Raw genomic sequence first — 21,447 nt, 5'->3', positions numbered from 1 at the left:
ACTGGCTTAAACCAGCTGGTGGTAGATTCCTCCAGTGTTAGGGAATTCTTAAGTGGCATAGTTTTTATACAATCTCTCCCCTGAAGACATGGAACTTAATTATATTGTGGCCACTATTGCTGACTGTATTTACTCTTGAACCAACGCCTGTGTGTAATTTAGGACTAAAATGAGAATACTTTCCTCTTGTGTGTTCTAGAATTAGCTGGTCCAAGAAACAATAATTTGAGTGTCAAGAAATTGCTTCTCTAAACCTTGCCCTGATGTGACATATAACCAATGAAACCCATTACAGCTTTATTAGACTCAGGTATCCCTTTGATCTCCCTCACAGCAGCACATTCAGGGCCTGATTCTCATTTACACCAACACCCTTTTATACTCTGGCAATAGATATGTGAAATGCCAAAGCAGTAGAAGGGGACCTTAGTGTAAATGAGAATCAGGCCCTCAATATCATTTTCTTGACCAGGAGACAGATAGTATAATCTATCACTATATTTTTGTACACTTATGTCTCGGGATGCTGTTATTTATTTTTGTTTAAAAATAACTCCAGACCAAGGGGCACTCATCCAAAGCTCTGTGCAAGCTTGACATGTATTTAAGACCACAATACTAAAGGAATGACAACATAAGTTGTAGCCAAACTACGGAACGGCTCTCTCCACTCAGAAATGTTCTCCTATTAGATTCTATGAAATCTTTAGATGCAGCACTAATCCCTTATCCTTATTCTGCACAATTTATAGGCTGGTATTATAGTACTCCACTGATTCATCCGCTCTGTCCTAGGTTATAACCATGTATTACAATATTCCATTCATTCCACCATGTTTCAGTTATGCATATTATGTCAAGGCTGCTCATCTTCCATTGCCAGGCATTCTAGTTCACCTATTTTTGCTTTTCAAGGTTCTCTCATTGGTAGACAGAAATTTATATAATTTTATTTTTGGCTGCATGCCTATGTTTAATTCCTTTCTCTGACACTGTTACTTTCCTGAAATATGCCTCTGTAACCTGTCCTCCTCCCATTCGGCTATAATTTCTGTCCTATAATTTACTACTGGATACAGAGTTACCTTTGCATTACTGACATCCCTAGCAGATGTCTTCATACAACCTGAGGGATCCCAAGCACCTGTCAGCTTTCCCCCTGGTTCTGTTATAAGTAATCCCCCAAAATGTGTGTCAGTTTTCTGTCTCACCTGGTTCCAGTTTAGTTAGGTGGAGCTTATTTCTTCTCTATAGGCTTTTTTCACCTGCTTATCTACACATGGAGACCCTGAAGTTCTCTCCATCTAGCTGGCCCAGCACATGAAAATGGGAACATTTAACAGAAAGCTACCATGAAAATCAGTTAATTTATTTACCTAAATTTAGATTCTAGAATTTTTCACATTCATTTCCCTGTATCGTTGGTAACAGCGTATACTATCCCTGGTTCCTCTCCAATGCTCACTACAAATCAGTCTGTTTGACTCGTGATATCTGACACTTTCACACCTATTAAGCAAATCACACACACACACACACCTACCTTTAAAAAGGAAATAAAAATACTGTTGTTCTAAAATTACCATGTTATTTCCCATATTTCGAGCAGGCACACAATACTATGATAAATGTTTTCTTTTTTTTTAAATGGTGTGTATGTGTGTAAGTTGTTTCTTTAATGCAGCAGTGACTGCTGCTTTTTATTTTTATTTTGGTGGCAGAGGAAAGAGAGAGAAGGGCATGCCTCAAAGCCAGCCCAGACAATGGTAAAAGAGTTGTTACTGCTCTGCAGAGAGGAAGTTTCCATACAAGCAACCTCCAGGTGAGACAGACCTAATACTAATTGCTCGTGGAAGAGCGGAAAAGTCAAACAGCCTGAAAGTGGAGAAATCCAGAGGGAAGAGACATAACAGTGTAGAGCTAGTGATGGCTAAATCTCCAAACATCTGGAAGATTGGTTTGGTTCAGACGCTTATCTTGAACTTATGAGAACAGAAAATCTTTTGAGGACCTCTTAACATAGTCTATCCCTGTTGTGGAGGGGAGGGCATTCCCCTTCCCAACCTGCAGCAGCAGAAGCACACTTCCAGGGAGGCTTAGCAGGTCTAGACTCCACCCAAACTTCTGTGGGGAGAAGTTCAGCCCCTACAGTACTAACCTTGGGAATGGTGCTCTGACTTCTCACTATTCTTGGAAAGGAGGCTCCACTCTCATCCAACATACACACACCTATATCATGTTTCTTGATTAGGTGGCTGTGACACACGCACATCCCCTCTTCACCCTCAACAATGTTCTTCTTGGGAGTGATGACTCCATTGCCCTCCTCCGTAAAACAGCGAGCAACCAGACTGGGCCTCTGAGGCTACTTTTGGATTTTGTGCCTCTGGACTTTTCGTGGGATGGTGCAGAAGACAATAGTGTGCATGTGATCAGCAGAACTGGACTCAAGAGAACAACCTGTCCTCAGGGTCTGCACTATCAGGAAACCCCAGGACTGTGGTAGTAGACTGCCAGCTACAGATAGTGAAGGAGGAGGAACAAGAAGGGAGGGAGGAGTTAACAGAATTTTCTCAAGCTCTGAAAAAGATCTGAGTTCACTCCAAGGGAGGAGTGACAGATTCAGTGGGGTGGTTCCTATTTTTCCACCCACAGTAAGAATTTGAGGATTTAATAGAGACTGTTTTGGTGGGAAGGATTTTGGGTAAGAAAGCTCAGCAAGAGCTTTAAATTGCAATAGAGCCCAGATACTCAGCAGGTGGAAGTCAGCATAACTGTATTAAGCCCAGTGCTATGCTGATTTCCAGCAGCTGGGGATCTGGCACATTGCATTTAGTAGTGCTTGCAAGCTGGCCTGGACAGCAGCAGCCCTGTTAGAGGAGTTCGCTTTGGGAGAGCCAAAGCAGGCAGCAGCGTCCTCACATGTAACTGGAGGGGTTAGCTCCTAATAGCTGGAGGAACTCTGAGTGACCTTAAAGGCCATACATACAAATCTTGCCTGCAAAACCCGTGAGAACTTTTCCTGCTATGATTCTGATCTTTACAAAGTTAGAGTCTCACAGAGTTATATAACCCTGTGTGGTACTTAATGAAGCGCTGGATGTTAGAAAAATAACTGCAATGTTATTTTGCCCCTGGTACGCTTTGCCTTATAAGGCTTAAATCTAGAGCTAATTCACTTGTGTTTTGTGATCTCTATCATGCTGTAATAATAATACTAAGCACTTTATAGCACTTTTCACTTATGAAAAGTGCTTTACAAACATTATCTAATTATTAATCTTCACAACAGCTCTGTGACACAGGTATATAGGTCAATTTAATGTTCTGTTTTAATAAACTATTAGCACTTTAGTAAATTGCAAAATACAAAAACATTAAATTCACTTAAAAGAAACAAAGATAGTGAACAAATTGCATTCCTCTCTTGCATTCTAGATGGGTAATACACACAGCAAACGGTCATAATTATTACCAACTCTGAGGCTTACACAAAACCATAATCTATGTAACTAATAGTTCAGTTCAATATTTAAGAAAGGCCTGTTTCCTACAGATATTGAAATTCAGTTTTTAGTGACAATTTCTATTTTTTCTTCATATTACTATTATGATTTGTTCTTTGTATTACCATAACACCTGGGAGCCGTAGTCATGAACCAGGGTACCATTGTGGTATACAAGCACAGAACAACAGTCCCTGCCCCAAAGAGTTTACAATCCAAATATAAGATGAGATAACAGACGGACAGAAAGACAGGAAAGCACAAGGAAAGAATGAAACAGAATTGGTCACCGTGGGAAGCAACAGTTATTGTCATTAAGTCATATCTGTCTGTCTACACATACACACAGCATTTTATGCAAATGTGCATGCTGCACCACCCCCTTTTGGGTTAGATAGTCTGCTATTCCAAAACACCGCCTGCTTTGCAGGCTGCTGCAGAAGGATGAGACAGACGGCCCTGTCTACTTCCCTTCATCTCTGTGGTGATATGCACATGATGAGGCTTCTGCAGATTCTGGCCATTGTATGGAGAAGGTTCCTTTTTCACTTCAGTTCCCCGCATTCACCCATGCTAGGGCGGGACACAATCTGGTCTATAAAACTCCCTGTACTACTGTATTACAGACAACAAAAACTACATTAAAATAACATTAAGGTTTCAAAGTCAACCACTTAAAAGTTAGGAAATGCCAGATGTACAACCTTAATTCGTATCCCTTGTATATATGCATTATGATACTGTTTTTAATTACATGATCATGTACTATTTACTCCACAGCACCCCTGCCTCACTCAATGCACAGGATGGACCATGGCATGGGGGGTATATCAGGTTTGAGTAGTGAAGAAGACTGATGTCTGTAGGACCACTGCTCTGTTTGTTGCAGAAATTGGAAGCTGTTGAAGTTAGACTTAGGGGATTGAAAGAAGAAAAAGATTAAAGCTGCTGAATAGTACTCTGAATAGAGAACTAGAGTCTATCCCACCTCTGCAACAGAGTTCCTGTGATGCTGGAGAGTCACTTATACTTTTCACAGGTGGTCACTACTTGTGTGTTCCTCATTTTCTGGGTACCTGACTTGAGATGTTGGGTTCTGACCTGCAGAAGAAGTGCTGAGCAAATGGGAGCTGTGCTCATTCTAAGTCTCGTGAAAAAATCAGGTCCCAGGCATCTCCAATTGATACCCAAGGTTAATGAGCACTTTTGACCTTTGTGTCTCAGCTCCTCATCTGTAAAATGGGGATCAGATCTTATCTCACAGGGGTATTATGAAAATAAATTTATGAATATTTATGAAGCACTCATACTACAGTGATTTGCACCAGAGAAACACAAGCAACTTAAAATCTGGCATTTCCTAACTTTTGAATGCTTAACATTGCAGTCTTAATAATGTTATTTTAATGTTGTTTTGGAGTGTAATTTCCTAAGTTTTTAAAAATATAAACTGAGAAAACAAAAATTCCATTATGGGCCACTATAATGATGGCCATATGGTACATTATCAGCAAGGTTGGAACATTTAGATCCACTACACAGACTTCTGCCAGTTGAGCTAATGGAGTAACTGATAGCAGTAGTAGGTTGCCATCCTCTATGTGGCACTAGAAAAGGATGAGACACACTTTACTAGTGGTTTGCACAGATACTTCTGACAGTAGAAGAATGGTGAGACTCAGTAATCTTGGGTTCTATTCCATCCTCTGAGAGGGAGTGTTCTCTAGTGGTCACCTGTCATTTTATCCATTCCCCACCAAGCTTGGCCCAAAAAGTCCTGTCTTCTACAACCTGCCCCTGTCTCAGTCCCGCCTCTTACCCACCCTTGGCTCTTTGTCCCAGTACCAGTCTCCTTAACAGTAACACACTGCCTCATCAGATCATCTCCCTGTCTCCCAGTCTAATCCCATTATCCTTGTCAGCAAATCCCCTTGGCTCCTCATCTGATCTGTCTGCTCCTCCCACCCACTGGCTCCCCAGGCCCCCACCCAATCTGTTTCCCTCCCTGCTCTCAGTCTCCTTGCCCAGCCACTTCCAATCTCCTTGCTCAACCAGGACCATTCTCATCTGCTTTCCCAGCTGCCCAGCCAGTCTCAGTTTCCCCCTCAACTCCCAGTCCCAGTTTCTGTCTTCTCTCCCACTGTCAGCCTCCATTTCCAGTCTCCCCGCTGCCCCGCTGCTCCAGGTCTCCTTGTCACAAAGACGACTCTCTACCAAATTTCAAATTCTTCTCTAACGCATGGGGGCAATCTAGCTTCTCAAAGAGAAAGTCACCAGAATTAACATGGGCAATCACCATATTTTTTCCTAGCCTCATTCCAAGAAACTACTATACCATTTGGCTGAAAAAATTCTAGAATAATTCTCCTTAAGGCAGTTACCCATCATGAAAAATTTCAGCCCAAATGGTTAACGTTTGTCAAAGTAATAAGCAACTGTAAATGGTCTTATAATGGGACATGTCAGGCAACCTTAATAGGTGGTGCCACCAGATCCATCTACAATATGTATACACTGATATACCATTTTATCTTGTGTTTTTATCTGCTGTGCAGTTTAATTTAATTATCTGATAACATCAAGCCTTCTTTAACCCAGAATTTTCCATTTCTCACTCGCCCCTATTTCTTATATGGAAAGAATGATGTATCCCAGTGGGGCTACTGGACAATCGAGGTGCTAACGGAGCACTCAAGGAAGACAAGACCATTGCAGAGAAGCTAAAGAAATTCTGTGCCTCAGCCTTCACTGCAGAGGATGTGAGGGAGATTCCTACACCTGAGCCATTCTTTTTAGGTGACAAATCAGGAGAACTGTCCCAGATTGAGCGGTCAATAAAGGAGGTTTTAGAACAAATTGATAAATTAAACAGTAATATGTCACCAGGACCAGAAGGTATGCAACCAAGAGTGTTAAAGGAACTCAAATATGAAATTGTAGAACTACTAACTGGTATGTAATCTACCACATAAATCAGCCTCTGTACCAGATGACTGGAGGATAGCTAATATAATGCTAATTATTTTAAAAAGGATCTAGAAGTGATCCTGGCAACCGCAAGCTGGTAAGCCTAACTTCAGTATCTGGCAAACTGGTTGAAACTACAGCAAAGAGCAGAATGATCAGACACATAAATGAACACAATACGTTGGGGAAAAATCAACATGGCTTTTTTAAAGGGAAATCATGCATCACGAATCAATTAGAATTCTTTGAGGGGTCAACAAACATGTGGACAAGTGATCCAGTGAATATAGTGTACTTGGATTTTCAGAAAGCCTTTGACAAGTTCCCATACCAAAGGCTCATAAGAAAAGTAAGGAGTTATGGGGGTAAGAAGAAAGGTCCTCTCATGCGTCAGTAACTGGTTAAAAAAAGGAAACAAAGGGTAGGAATAAACGGTCAGTTTTCACAGTGGAGAGAGGTAAATAACCGGGTCCCCCAAGGCTCCGTACTGGACCACTGCTGTTCAACATATTCTTAAATGATCTGGAGAAAGGGATAAACACTGAGGTGCCAAAGTTTGCAGACAATACAAAATTATTCAAGCTAGTTAAGTCCAATGCTGACTGCAAAGAGTTACAAAGAGATCTCACAAACTGGGTGACTGGGCAATAAAATGGCAAATGAAATTCAATGCTAATAAGTGCAAAGTAATGCATATTGGAAAACAGAGTCACCCATACAAAATGATGGGGTCTAAATTAGCTGTTTCCAAGATCTTTTTCTTGAGTGGTGTCATAGTGAGCAGTTCTCTGAAAACATCTACTCAATGTGCAGTGGCAGTCAAAAAAGCTAACAGAATGTTAGGAACCATTAGGAAAGGGATAGATAATAAGACAGAAAACATCATAATGCCACTATATAAATCCATGGTACATCCACAACTTGAATACTGCATGCTGTTCTGGTCACCAGTCATGGGGTGTAGCCCTCATCAACAGCCTGGCGCATCCTCCTGCTCATGTTGGGGATTAGTTCAAGGCCAATGCCCATACCTGCAGTCTTCACACCGGCACTCTGTCTCTGTTCCTGTATATGGCTCCTCTCTCAGCTCCCAGGACCACAGCATCCTCTTCTTGACTCAGCCCTCCAGCTAGGTCATCGTCTGTGTTTTCCACTTCCGTGGAGGGAGGAAGATATCTCTGTCCAACAGTCTAGCCATTTTCCCAGTGGCAAGTGGGGGGGACCCAGGCCTGCCCACTACTCCAGGCCTCAACCCAGGAACCCTGTAAATAGCAGCCTCCTGCTGTTCCTCTGTAACTTCAGTCAATGCTACTCTATTTCTCTGGGCCACTTCCCCATGGTCCCAGCATCTTCTTCGCCCTTATCTCAGGGCCTCAGCTGCTCAGTCCCAGGCGCCAGCCACTGCTCTGTCCAAAGTGCTTACAGTTCTCTCAGCCCTCCAGGGATGCAGTCCTTACTTCCTGGGCTCCCATCGGAAAGTGACCTAGTCTGCCCTGCAGTTCCCTTTTTTATGGACCTGCTGGGATCTGATTGGCTATTCCTTGCAGCCTCTCTCCTATTGGCTGCTTCCTGCGCAACCTCCCCAGGGACATTAACTCCTCTGCCAGTGTGGGACGGTTGCCCCATCACATCTCAAAAAAAGATATATTAGAATTGGGAAAAATACAGAGAAGGTCAACAAAAATTATTAGGGGTATGGAACAGCTTCCATACAAGGAGAGATTAAGAAGACTAGGACTGTTCAGATTAGGGGGCTGATAGAGCGCTACACAATCATGAATGGTGTGGAGAAAATGAATAAGGAAGTGTTATTTACCCCTTCACATAACACAAGAACCAGGGATCTGCCAATTAAATTAATAGGCAGTAGGTTTAAAACAAACATAAGGAAGTTCTTCTTCACACAACACATAGTCAACCCATGGAACTCATTGCCAGGGGATGCTGTGAAGGCCAAAGTATAACTGGGTTAAAAAAAATGGATAAGCTCATGGAGTATATAGTTCCATCACTAACTATTAGCCAAGATGGTCAGTAATGCAACCCCATGCTCTGGTTGTCCCTAAATCTCTGACTGCCAGAAGCTGGGCCTGGATGACAGGGAATGGATCACTCAGTAATTGCCCTGTTCTGTTCATTCCCTCTGAAGCACTGGCCACTGTCGGAAAACAGGATATTGGTCTAGATGGACCATTGGTCTGATCCAGTATAGCCATTCTTATGATCTTATTTCTTAGCCCCGTTTTATTTAAATATACAGATGAATAATCACAATGGCACCCAAGATGGATATGTCAGGTGAGGTAAACATTCAAAAAAACAATGAACCCTTGGAGCCATGCCCTCCGAATACCATTACCTGTAACTGTCACAATGATTGTTTCACCCGATGTAATCAGGAAAGGAACCTTTGATGGCTTCTGAATATCAAAACGTCTACTGCCAGTTAATGTGAAGTAAGAGGGGGATTTAATAAATACGATGCACCAGAAAGCTGTGTTTCATACCTGTGATACTGAGGCCATTACTTATATTTTTAAAATGTGAGGGAAAATGCTATTGAATATTTTACAACATTTATCCAGTAGGTTGGCATTATGTGAATGAAATGGATGCTCAGTGGCAGAGACATCAGACGTCAAAACCTTGAGCTGTTCATAAGTATCTGGAGCCAAAACTGCAATAGCAAAAATCATCTACAAAAAGCTGATTTTATAAAAATAGAAGTGCACTGCAGAGGGGTATTTTGTATATGATTTTTTTAAATAAATCTGTTAAAATGTGATATTATTCAAGCTTGTAGAACACAACACAAGAAAACTTCAAGTCTGTACATCCATTTCAAGGGTGCTATGACTTCACAAAACCACTTGAACTTTGTTTTTTTCCTATATTTAGCATCATCAGAACGCCTTCATGTGTATATCTCAGCCACCTGCTTTTTGACTGTGGGTTGCCTGGAACCTGCCCCTTAAAGGGCGCCTGGAACTTTACTGGGGAGTCACAGGCTTACCCCACTTTTTCATTGTACTCTCCTTGCTCCTATTTTTTGTTTTTAGCTGTCAACATCTTTTATTGCTCTGAACCAGTTCCTAAGTGCAGTTACCCTGACCCTACATGTTAAGACTTCTTTCTTCCTTCCCATTGGCTGTATTCACTTTGGACTACCATTTATAAAAGGGGGGGGGGATGGAGAAGAATAGCAATAAGCTCCTTTCCTTTGAGGTATGTAGATGCAGCACCTGGTTTCTGATTCCAAGTTCCATTATACAAGGGCTCATCTAAAAACTGTTGGTTTATGGAGCCCTGATTGAAGTCTATAATCTGCTCTGCAGAATGATGAGGGAATGAGAGGAAGATTTGAGAAATGACTGAGTCTGTATTAATGGAAATCCAGGTCCAAATTAATCAATTATAGCTGGCTGGTCCATAACAGAATTCCTGAGGGGCAAAAACTCCACTTTATCTAGATACTTATGTGGTCCCCATCACCATAATATCAGATACAGCAGAAGCAGAGTAGATGGCAGGTAGGTAGGCTGAAAGACTGCAACACTAGTCCATTGGGTGGATGAGGTTCAACAAGGACAAGTGCAGAGTCCTGCACTTAGAACGGAAGAATCCAATGCACAGCTACAGACGAGGGACCGAATGGCTCGGCAGCAGTTCTGCAGAAAAGGACCTAGGGGTTACAGTGGACGAGAAGCTGGATATGAGTCAACAGTGTGCCCTTGTTGCCAAGAAGGCCAATGGCATTTTGGGATGTATAAGTAGGGGCATTGCCAGCAGATCGACGGACGTGATCATTCCCCTCTATTCGACATTGGTGAGGCCTCATCTGGAGTACTGTGTCCAGTTTTGGGCCCCACACTACAAGAAGGATGTGGAAAAATTGGATAGAATCCAGCGAAGCGCAACAAAAATGATTAGGGGACTGGAACACATGAGTTATGAGGAGAGGCTGAGGGAACTGGGGATGTTTAGTCTACAGAAGAGAAGAATGAGGGGGGATTTGATAGCTGCTTTCAACTACCTGAAAGGGGGTTCCAAAGAGGATGGATCTAGACTGTTCTCAGTGGTAGCAGATGACAGAACAAGGAGTAATGGTCTCAAGTTGCAGTGGGGGAGATTTAGGTTGGATATTAGGAAAAACTTTTTCACTAGGAGGGTGGTGAAACACTGGAATGCGTTACCTAGGGAGGTGGTGGAATCTCCTTCCTTAGAAGTTTTTAAGGTCAGGCTTGACAAAGCCCTGGCTGGGATGATTTAATTGGGGATCGGTCCTGCTTTGAGCAGGGGGTTGGACTAGATGACCTCCTGAGGTCCCTTCCAAGCCTGCTATTCTATGATTCTATGAATAGTAACCTGCCCCAAAACTGAACCCGTATGTTCTGAGGGAGAGATCAAGGTACCTGGAGGATTCAGCACTTGAGGAACACCTATCGCACACCCTGGTGTAAATCACTAGGGAAGGCGGAGGTGAAATACCTTCTACTCTTCCCCTGGAATAAATGCCCCCTTGGCAGAAAAGCCACCACTGGTGCAGGAAGATACAGTTTTCACCTTCTTGTGCTAGTTGGAGCACATTTATTCCCAAGTGTCCAGCTACTGTGAAGCTTAAAAAAGTAATGGATTTGTCATGCTATTGCTAAAATGGAAACAACTCTAGAAGGATTAAAATGATAGGCAATTTACCTCTACTTTTGCCACAACTCACTATACCATTTACGTATTCAAAGTGGCTTCATTGTTTTCAACTTGGATACATGCAGCCTGATGCATCCCTATCCTGGATGCAGTGCAATATTCCTTATGCCATACATCAGTGTTTCCCAAACTTGGGACACTGCTTGGACAGGGAAAGCCCCTGGCAGGCCAGGCCAGTTTGTTTACCTGCTGTGTCTGCAGGTTTGGCCAAGTTTGCCGCTGCAGGCCAATGGGGGCTGCGGGAAGCGGCGCGGTCTGAGGGATGTACTGGCCGCTGCTTCCCGCAGCCCCCACTGGCCTGGAGCGGCGAACCGCGACCAGTGGGAGCTGCGATCTGCCGAACCTGTGGACGCGGCAGGTAAACAAACCAGCCCAGCCTGCCAGTGGCTTTCCCTGAACAAGCGGCGTCCTGAGTTTGGGAAACACTGCCGTACATAATAGTGCCTTGTTTGATCCTGAGTGAAATCGGGAATAGAGGACTCTCAGACAACTGGGCTCTGAATACACAGGGCTGCATGTGGCTGAACTGATAATTACAACTGGGAAAGTGAGGAATTGGCTGGGGGTGGGAATGATGTGCGGAAGGGGAAAAGATAATGGTAGCTATGGTTTATGTGACACACATGAAAGAGTTAATTAATAAATTACAAGCGGCTCGTAACAGTGTCATTTCCCAAAGATATGCTTGATCCAACTGATTTCAATGGAAGCCTCTCAGAGGATTGGGCCGGACATGAACATTCAATGAGAATTTATTCCCTGTGATACAAATGCACCTAAATTACTTTATGGAATTCTACCACTGCTGTTTGTCTATGATAGAAGGAGGCAGACTGGAGTGGATAGCAGCAGCATGCACATCCACAAAAGGTAGGTGGTCTCATACAAAGAACTGTAGCAGAGGAAAGAGATCAGATTGCAGTATATCGTGTGTGTTGGGATAACAGTCAAAGACCTGCAGGCTCGTCCTCTGGCAGAGAGAGGATGGAGGGAGATGGTCACAGCATTAATTACATTTTTAATATGGATGCATGGACTGGAAATATTCAAGAATCACTGGTATAGTACACACTGGTATAGTAGAGTATAGTACCTATACCATATATTTAGACATTCAGTACACACATAGGCAACTACTTAGACTACAATCCCTTTCACACATGGGTTATAAATTGTTAATTTCACCCATTAATCCAATACTTTTTGAAAACATGGAAAGAACAGTTGAGAGACTTACCTCAGCTGTACATACTTTGCATCTTGCTCTATCTTGAGTATCAGAACCCTAAGAGAAAAACAGTTGTTTAGTAAGAAAACTGATTAAAATTATATTGACCAGGAAAATAAATATAAAACATATTAGCGTCATCTCCCTGGCTGAATTAAAGAACAACAGGGCCAAATCTATTATGAAAAGTGAATGCTTTGTTACTCCAGAATCTGGTTCACATTTGATAATTGGCACCTTTCTTGCATTTATAGTTTTTATTTTATGCAAACACTCTTAAATACCCCTCAAGTCAATAAGGCACAAAAAGATAAGCCTGAAACTCACTATGGACAATCAGCTTAAACTGGGGCTCAAGATCGTGGAGCCTCTCTGAGCCTTTAGAAATAATCAAGGTTTATGGTGTTTAACCATCAGTCTCAGGAGAAAATATATATCATGCAGCTCTGGTGAGATAAAGCCCTCAAAAAGGCGTCATGTATTTTTGTAGTACTTGATAGGACTTTGGAGGGAAAAATGATTATCCTTCACAAACAACAGCTTCAGAAACCCCCATCATGAACCCAAGATGTACACATAGAACAAAGCCCAGACACGTCTCCCCACTCGAGTGTAAAACTTGCTCACAGTTTGATCAGCAATGGAGCAGGTTAACATGTAAGAAAATACTGTTCAAGGCCACTGCCTCTCTCACTAAAACTGAAAAACTGGGCACAAAAAGGCAATGCATTGTACATCATCTGGTCAGAAGTATTACTACTGAAAATTGTAGGTGGTGAGCAAAAAGTGGTGCTGTAGCAAAAGTCTGTTGTGTATGTCTGTTTTAGATTCTGACCGTTCTGTGACCTACCTGAGTGCATCACTGTAGTTCTGGACCAACACAGACCTTTCCTTCTGGCCATGAGCTAGACAGGGAGTCATGTCCTCTGTGAACGTTATACTCAAACAATTTTCCTGTGGTCAGTGAACCCTGAATCTGTGGTGTGTATGTCTCTCTGTTGATACAACAGTTGCCATACCAGTGTCACAACTGGGGGTTCATGCTCCATGTAAGTTTACTTCCCATTTTAAAAAAATAACCAATCTTAGGTTCCAATCCTTGCAGGTGATGATCAGATCCTCAGGGGTGATGAGTACCCTCAATTTCCACTGACTTCACTGGGAGTTGTGAGAGCTCAGCAACTCTCAGGCAGTGCTATGATCCTGGCAAGGCTGAGCCCATTCATCTAACTACGAAAGGAAGTTTGAATTTCATCTCTCCATGAAGGACTGAAACAATTTCAAATTTAAGCCTGGATAGTTTAAATAAAATCTTGCTCTTTCCTTTTGTGAATCAGATAAGGGATGACCCAAAATACAACTAGAAATCAAAAGAAAGAAATGAATGTGTATGCTAGAGAGAAAGAGAGCCTTCCTGTGGTTTAAAATAGTCTCATCATAGTGGTATCCTTCCTATGGTACCATTTTACTGGTGATTTTCTTGTTTCATCAACATTCTTATGTCATTTAATAGATTCTTGTTAACTTCGGTCCATTTGTAGTATTTATATTGGAGATGTTCATCTATGTGAATATTAGTGGCCACTCTTAAAACCTTGCAAATTTTGCCTTTTTGCATGTAATCACTGTGCAAGAATAGAACATTCCTGACTGATTTCCAAAGCAGAGCCCCAAAAGAAGGCTTATGAGTGATGAGTGATCTAACAAAGGGGAAGACCACCTCACATTCCCTCTTAGATCACTGAAATGACTAACTGCCAGTGCATCTGAGAAAGGATTCCATTAAATATTCCTGTTACTTAGGAAGCTTCTCTTTGTACATCAGTAACAAACAAACAGAAGGTTTTTGAAAGAATGGGGCACTGAAACACTGGCAGTTCTCAGAAGGAGGTTGGTTTGCCTGTCTCTCACAGGGCTGAAGTCTGATATTTAAGGAGTTCCAGCCTGTCTCGTACTAGGGAGCTGAGATCCAAGAGCAATATGGAACCTTTGAAGATAATCCATACGTTCAAGTGGGCTTTCTGTTGGTTTCTCCAAGCAGTTTCTGAGGCATTTAAGTAAGGGACTCTTTAGCTAAAAAAGATCACAAAAGGGGAGACATGAGCAACAGGCTGTGAAATACTGAAGATGAGGTTTTTAACGCATGTTTTTCCTGAATAAAAAGCTAAGATGGATAGAAAAAAACTGAAACCACTTAAGATTTATGAAGTCTCTCTCTCTCTCTCCCCCTGTTAATTTTTTCTAATACTTGACCTTCTTGTTCAGTTATCTCACAGGCCAGTATTCCAATAACTACCTGTTTCTAACAATGACCTCTGTACAAAACCTCCAGTGTTTTTAAAAAAAAAAGGTTGATATTTATTTTTTAAAGTTGTGGCTATTGCAACATATACTACACTAAATTCCTGGGGAACCATGTCAGTCTGCAAAATCTCCAGTGCCTCCCCCTACTTCATCTCCCTGGAGTCATATATAACCTTACTAGTTGGAACTGTAGGTAACCACCATCATGGGGAATATTTTCCTCCTACATTTTAGAACAGTATAATTTATAACATGATATGAAAACCAACATAAATTAGTAATTCAATCCCTATATTCCAATTTAATGAATTAGAGGCTTCATTGCATTATTGTTTTGTGCCACTGGACCAATCATTTGGTTTACAAACAGAATGTATTTCTTTATTAATCAATAAATGCATATTAAATAAAGGTATCTTACATAAAATTATGCTGATATCTCACAGGGGCCAGCATGGAATTGTTTAAAATATTATTTTCTTAGTTTACTCTCAACAAAATTAAATAAGAATATGAAATTTGTGTCTTCATTTTAAACTCCTTTTAAGGGGACAGGAATGAAGTTATTGCCCGGTGGCAACTGAGGAGCACTTATCAAGATAATTATTTTAGGATTACAGTTCTGAGCTTTATACAATGTGGTTAAGGATCATTTTGGACATCCACTGAGTAACCCATAGTCAAAAAAGGGCATGACAAACAAATGGCACAATTATTGTATTTGGGTACTTGCAACACTCTTTCAGATAAGAAAGAAAAAGTGAGTGCTGGCTACTTGGGGATGAATCAGCCCATAGTATTTATTTATTTAACAGTTGTAAAAAATAATTCATAACTAGAAGAATTCCACCACAAATAATTTCCAATCTCTGGAGAAGAAGAAGAAGAAGAAGACGACGAAAAGCCAACCCCCAAGCCCACACACACTTCAGGAGTGTTCCCTAAGCACATACAATTTTGATGTGATGTCCGAAACCCAAGTCTCCTACTCAGGGAACTACCTTTCAGATTAACCAAACCACTTATTAATATAGGCAGAGTCAGGAGGGAGCCAAAAGATAGATTTTTTTCATGACTTTTAACATGGTGCAAACTCAGTCCTAGAAACATAGAATATCAGGGTTGGAAGGGACCAGAGGAGGTCATCTAGTCCAACCCCCTGCTCAAAGCAGGACCGATCCCCAATTAAATCATCCCAGCCAGGGCTTTATCAAGCCTGACCTTAAAAACCTCAAAGGAAGGAGATTCCACCACCTCCCTAGGTAACGCATTCCAGTGTTTCATCACCCTCCTAGCGAAGAAGTTTTTCCTAATATCCAACCTAAATCTCCCCCACTGCAACTTGAGACCATTACTCCTTGTCCTGTCATCTTCTACCACTGAGAATAGTCTAGAACCATTCTCTTTGGAACCACCTCTCAGGTAGTAGAAAGCAGCTATCAAATCCCCCCTCATTCTTCTCTTCTGCAGACTAAACAATCCCAGTTCCCTCAGCCTCTCCTCATAAGTCATGTGTTCCAGATCCCTAATCATTTTTGTTGCGCTTCGCTGGATTCTATCCAATTTTTCTACATCCTTCTTGTAGTGTGGGGCCCAAAACTGGACACAGTACTCCAGATGAGGACTCACCAATGTCGAATAGAGGGGAACGATCTCGTCCCTCGATCTGCTGGCTATGCCCCTACTTATACATCCCAAAATGCCATTGGCCTTCTTGGCAACAAGGGCACACTGTTGACTCATATCCAGCTTCTCGTCCACTGTCACCCCTAGGTACTTTTCTGCAGAACTGCTGCCTAGACATTCGGTCCCTAGTCTGTAGCGGTGCATTGGATTCTTCCGTCCTAAGTGCAGGACCCTGCACTTATCCTTGTTGAACCTCATCAGATTTCTTTTGCCCAATCCTCCAATTTGTCTAGGTCCCTCTGAATCCTATCACTACCTGCCACAGTATCTACCACTCCTCCTAGTTTAGTATCATCCGCAAATTTGCTGAGAGTGCAATCCACACCATCCTCCAGATCATTTATGAAGATATTGAACAAAACCGGCCCCAGGACCGACCCTTGGGGCACTCCACTTGATACCGGCTGCCAACTAGACATGGAGTCATTGATCACTACCCGTTGAGTCCGACAATCTAGCCAGCTTTCTACCCACCTTATAGTGCATTCATCCAGCCCATACTTCTTTAACTTGCTGGCAAGAATACTGTGGGAGACCGTGTCAAAAGCTTTGCTAAAGTCAAGAAACAATACATCCACAGCTTTCCCTTCATCCACAGAACCAGTAATCTCATCATAGAAGGCGATTAGATTAGTCAGGCATGACTTTCCCTTGGTGAATCCATGCTGATTGTTCCTGATCACTTTCCTCCCGTGTAAGTGCTTCAGGATTGATTCCTTGAGGACCTGCTCCATGATTTTTCCAGGGACTGAGGTGAGGCTGACTGGCCTATAGTTCCCAGGATCCTCCTTCCATTTTTTAAAGATGGGCACTACATTAGCCTTTTTCCAGTCGTCCGGGACTTCCCCCGTTCGCCATGAGTTTTCAAAGATAATGGCCAATGGCTCTGCAATCACAGCCGCCAACTTCTTTAGCACTGTCAGATGCAACTTGTGCACGTCCAGCTTTTCTAAATAGTCCCAAACCACTTCTTTCTCCACAAGGGCTGGTCACCTACTCCCCATGCTGTGTTGCCCAGCGCAGCAGTCTGGGAGCTGACCTTGTTCGTGAAGACAGAGGCAAAAAAAGCATTGAGTACATTAGCTTTTTCCACATCCTCTGTCACTAGGTTGCCTCCCTCATTCAGTAAGGGGCCCACACTTTCCTTGGCTTTCTTCTTGTTGCCAACATACCTGAAGAAACCCTTCTTGTTACACTTAACATCTCTAGCTAGCTGCAGCTCGAGGTGCGATTTGGCCCTCCTGATTTCATTCCTACATGCTCGAGCAACATTTTTATACTCTTCCCTGGTTATTTGTCCAATCTTCCACATCTTGTAAGCTTCTTTTTTATGTTTAAGATCCGCAAGGATTTCATTGTTAAGCCAAGCTGGTCGCCTGCCATATTTACTATTCTTTCAACACATCCTTTATAATACCTCTACAATTCTTTGCTACCCTTGTTGTTTCAGTATGCCCTTTCTCAAAAAAAATTGATTTTGGGTGAGAAGCTCACCTGTTTAAGAACTGTATCTTAACCTGCTTGTAAAATAAAAAACTGCCTACTCCAAACATACATTTATTAGATGTACAGGCACACATTGGGAACAGGAAAACAGATCCCCTTCACAGTGTCATCTGAATTCACCTTTGACTGGCTGGCACTGTAGTCAGAATGGGGAGCTTGCAGTCTAAAAGTCATTCATGGATTTTTATTTCGTAACATGAGTTCTACTGAGTTTTTCCTCACCATCCTTCATGTGAGTGTACTATACTCTTATAATTATATAATTAGCATATTCCGCACCTATTTTTCCCTGGTCAATGGTGTGAAATATAAATACAGATATGCATAAAGCTATATACTTGGCAAGTGAAGAAGCACAGCCATTTAAGAAAAAAATCTGAGTCACTAAGTATTCCCACATTTGTAGCCCAGATGATGGTCTTGTACCTAGATGCACTGATCTATCACCATTATCAGAACAGCTTTTCTTGGTGTGAGTCCATCACTTTAAAATTGTGGCAGACGCATTGGTACAATGAGCTCTTGCACTTGGGACCTGCGTAAATACCATATGCTTTACTGTCAACCACCAAGGGACAGACATGTTTTGGCAGCCATAAACAGGCAATAAGACACACTCCTTGCCTCACTGCCAAGTTCTCAAATCTGCATTTTAATACTTCAATAGCAGCTGCAGAGGGAATCAAATATGGCAGAGGAGAGTTTGAGGGTCTTGTAGAATATTACAGAACATTGCAGATTATCACATAGGTCAACCACATTGTTCGGCAAATAGCACTGTATGACTAATTCAAAATTCAAATTGTGGGTTTGAGAATTATTGGACTATACGAGGCTACTCCCTCACACCTCACCAATCAAAGGAAGAAGAAAGGACAAAAAGTCTGAGAAACAAACAAACAGATTCTGTTTCTATTTTGGGCAGTTCCCAAAGTTTTAATCATTCCACTCTTGGCAGGCAAGACAGCAGTCCTATTTCTTCCACAACAGGGTCCAAATAAGCCATTCTAATTCCTCTTTGCGAGTAGGGAAAATATCAGAAGGGTTTTGAAGTGATAAGGTCAAAAGGAACCTTCGCATTTAGGTTCAGATTCTGATACTCTTACTCACAGTGAATTGCACCTTATTCTATTCTAGTTCAGGATCCTGACGCAGGGAAGAAAGGTAAGCAGCAGGATACGGACCCTGGACTTCAGGAAAGCAGACTTCGACTCCCTCAGGGAATGGATGGCCAGGATCCCCTGGGGGACTAACATGAAGGGGAAAGGAGTCCAGGAGAGCTGGCTGTATTTCAAGGAATCCCTGTTGAGGTTACAGGGACAAACCATCCCGATGAGTAGAAAGAATAGTAAATATGGCAGGCGACCAGCTTGGCTTAATGGTGAAATCCTAGCGGATCTTAAACATAAAAAAGAAGCTTACAAGAAGTGGAAGGTTGGACATATGACCAGGGAAGAGTATAAAAATATTGCTCGGGCATGTAGGAATGATATCAGGAGGGCCAAATCGCACCTGGAGCTGCAGCTAGCAAGAGATGTCAAGAATAACAAGAAGGGTTTCTTCAGGTATGTTGGCAACAAGAAGAAAGCCAAGGAAAGTGTGGGCCCCTTACTGAATGAGGGAGGCAACCTAGTGACAGAGGATGTGGAAAAAGCTAATGTACTCAATGCTTTTTTTGCCTCTGTCTTCACGAACAAGGTCAGCTCCCAGACTGCTGCGCTGGGCATCACAAAATGGGGAAGAGATGGCCAGCCCTCTGTGGAGATAGAGGTGGTTAGGGACTATTTAGAAAAGCTGGACGTGCACAAGTCCATGGGGCTGGACGAGTTGCATCCGAGAGTGCTGTGATTGCAGCTGTGATTGCAGAGCCATTGGCAATTATCTTTGAAAACTCGTGGCGAACGGGGGAAGTCCCGGATGACTGGAAAAAGGCTAATGTAGTGCCAATCTTTGAAAAAGGGAAGAAGGAGGATCCTGGGAACTACAGGCCAGTCAGCCTCACCTCAGTCCCTGGAAAAATCATGGAGCAGGTCCTCAAAGAATCAATCCTGAAGCACTTGCATGAGAAGAAAGTGATCAGGAACAGCCAGCATGGATTCACCAAGGGAAGGTCATGCCTGACTAATCTGATCGCCTTTTATGATGAGATTACTGGTTCTGTGGATGAAGGGAAAGCTGTGGATGTATTGTTTCTTGACTTTAGCAAAGCTTTTGACACGGTCTCCCACAGTATTCTTGTCAGCAAGTTAAGGAAGTATGGGCTGGATGAATGCACTATAAGGTGGGTAGAAAGCTGGCTAGATTGTCGGACTCAACGGGTAGTGATCAATGGCTCCATGTCTAGTTGGCAGCCGGTGTCAAGTGGAGTGCCCCAGGGGTCGGTCTTGGGGCCGGTTTTGTTCAATATCTTCATAAATGATCTGGAGGATGGTGTAGATTGCACTCTCAGCAAATTTGCGGATGATACTAAACTGGGAGGAGTGGTAGATACGCTGGAGGGGAGGAATAGGATACAGAAGGACCTAGACAAATTGGAGGATTGGGCCAAAAGAAATCTGATGAGGATTCAATAAGGATAAGTGCAGGGTCCTGCACTTAGGACGGAAGAATCCAATGCACCACTACAGACCAGGGGCCGAATGGCTAGGCAGCAGGTCTGTGGAAAAGGACCTAGGGGTGACAGTGGACGAGAAGCTGGATATGAGTCAGCAGTGTGCCCTTGTTGCCAAGAAGTCCAATGGCATTTTGGGATGTATAAGTAGGGGCATAGCCAGCAGATCGAGGGACGTGATCGTTCCCCTCTATTCGACATTGGTGAGGCCTCATCTGGAGTACTGTGTCCAGTTTTGGGCCCCACACTACAAGAAGGATGTGGATAAATTGGAGAGAGTCCAGCGAAGGGCAACAAAAATTATTAGGGGTCTAGAACACATGACTTATGAGGAGAGGCTGAGGGAGCTGGGATTGTTTAGTCTGCAGAAGAGAAGAATGAGGGGGGATTTGATAGCTGCTTTCAACTACCTGAAAGGGGGTTCCAAAGAGGATGGCTCTAGACTGTTCTCAATGGTAGCAGATGACAGAACGAGGAGTAATGGTCTCAAGTTGCAGTGGGGGAGGTTTAGATTGGATATTAGGAAAAACTTTTTCACTAAGAGGGTGGTGAAACACTGGAATGCGTTACCTAGGGAGGTGGTAGAATCTCCTTCCTTAGAGGTTTTTAAGGTCAGGCTTGACAAAGCCCTGGCTGGGATGATTTAACTGGGAATTGGTCCTGCTTCGAGCAGGGGGTTGGACTAGATGACCTTCTGGGGTCCCTTCCAACCCTAATATTCTATGATTCTATGATTCTATGAATAGCTCCATCAAAGTCAATAAGATTAGTCCTGGAATAAGATGCTACTAACCCAGAGTTTGGGCCTCCAATGTTTTAGAGAGTAATGTTTCTGCAGGGAATGATACAGATTCTCTATGTAGATGTTGCTGGAGGATTCTCTGCTCCTTGAGGTCTTCAAAGTACAATTTGAGGACTTCAATAGCACAGAT

At 42.6% G+C, this 21,447-nt stretch overlaps 1 protein-coding gene across 3 annotated transcripts in view; it reads right to left on the bottom strand.

The window, feature by feature from the left end:
- The window catches only part of LOC140916102 (uncharacterized), a 219,126-nt gene that overhangs the window by 163,058 nt on the left and 34,621 nt on the right, over window positions 1-21,447 (bottom strand). For all 3 annotated transcript variants that reach the window (XM_073357154.1, XM_073357152.1, XM_073357153.1), the window contains one exon: window positions 12,418-12,465. In XM_073357154.1, the coding sequence (XP_073213255.1) occupies window positions 12,418-12,465 (48 nt within the window). The remainder of the gene's footprint in view (window positions 1-12,417; window positions 12,466-21,447) is intronic.

Source organism: Lepidochelys kempii, chromosome 8 (genome assembly GCF_965140265.1).
Source record: "Lepidochelys kempii isolate rLepKem1 chromosome 8, rLepKem1.hap2, whole genome shotgun sequence".
Classification (NCBI taxonomy): domain Eukaryota; kingdom Metazoa; phylum Chordata; order Testudines; family Cheloniidae; genus Lepidochelys; species Lepidochelys kempii.
The sequence above is the reverse complement of the archived record's forward strand: the minus strand, read 5'-3'. Positions and strand labels throughout refer to the sequence as shown.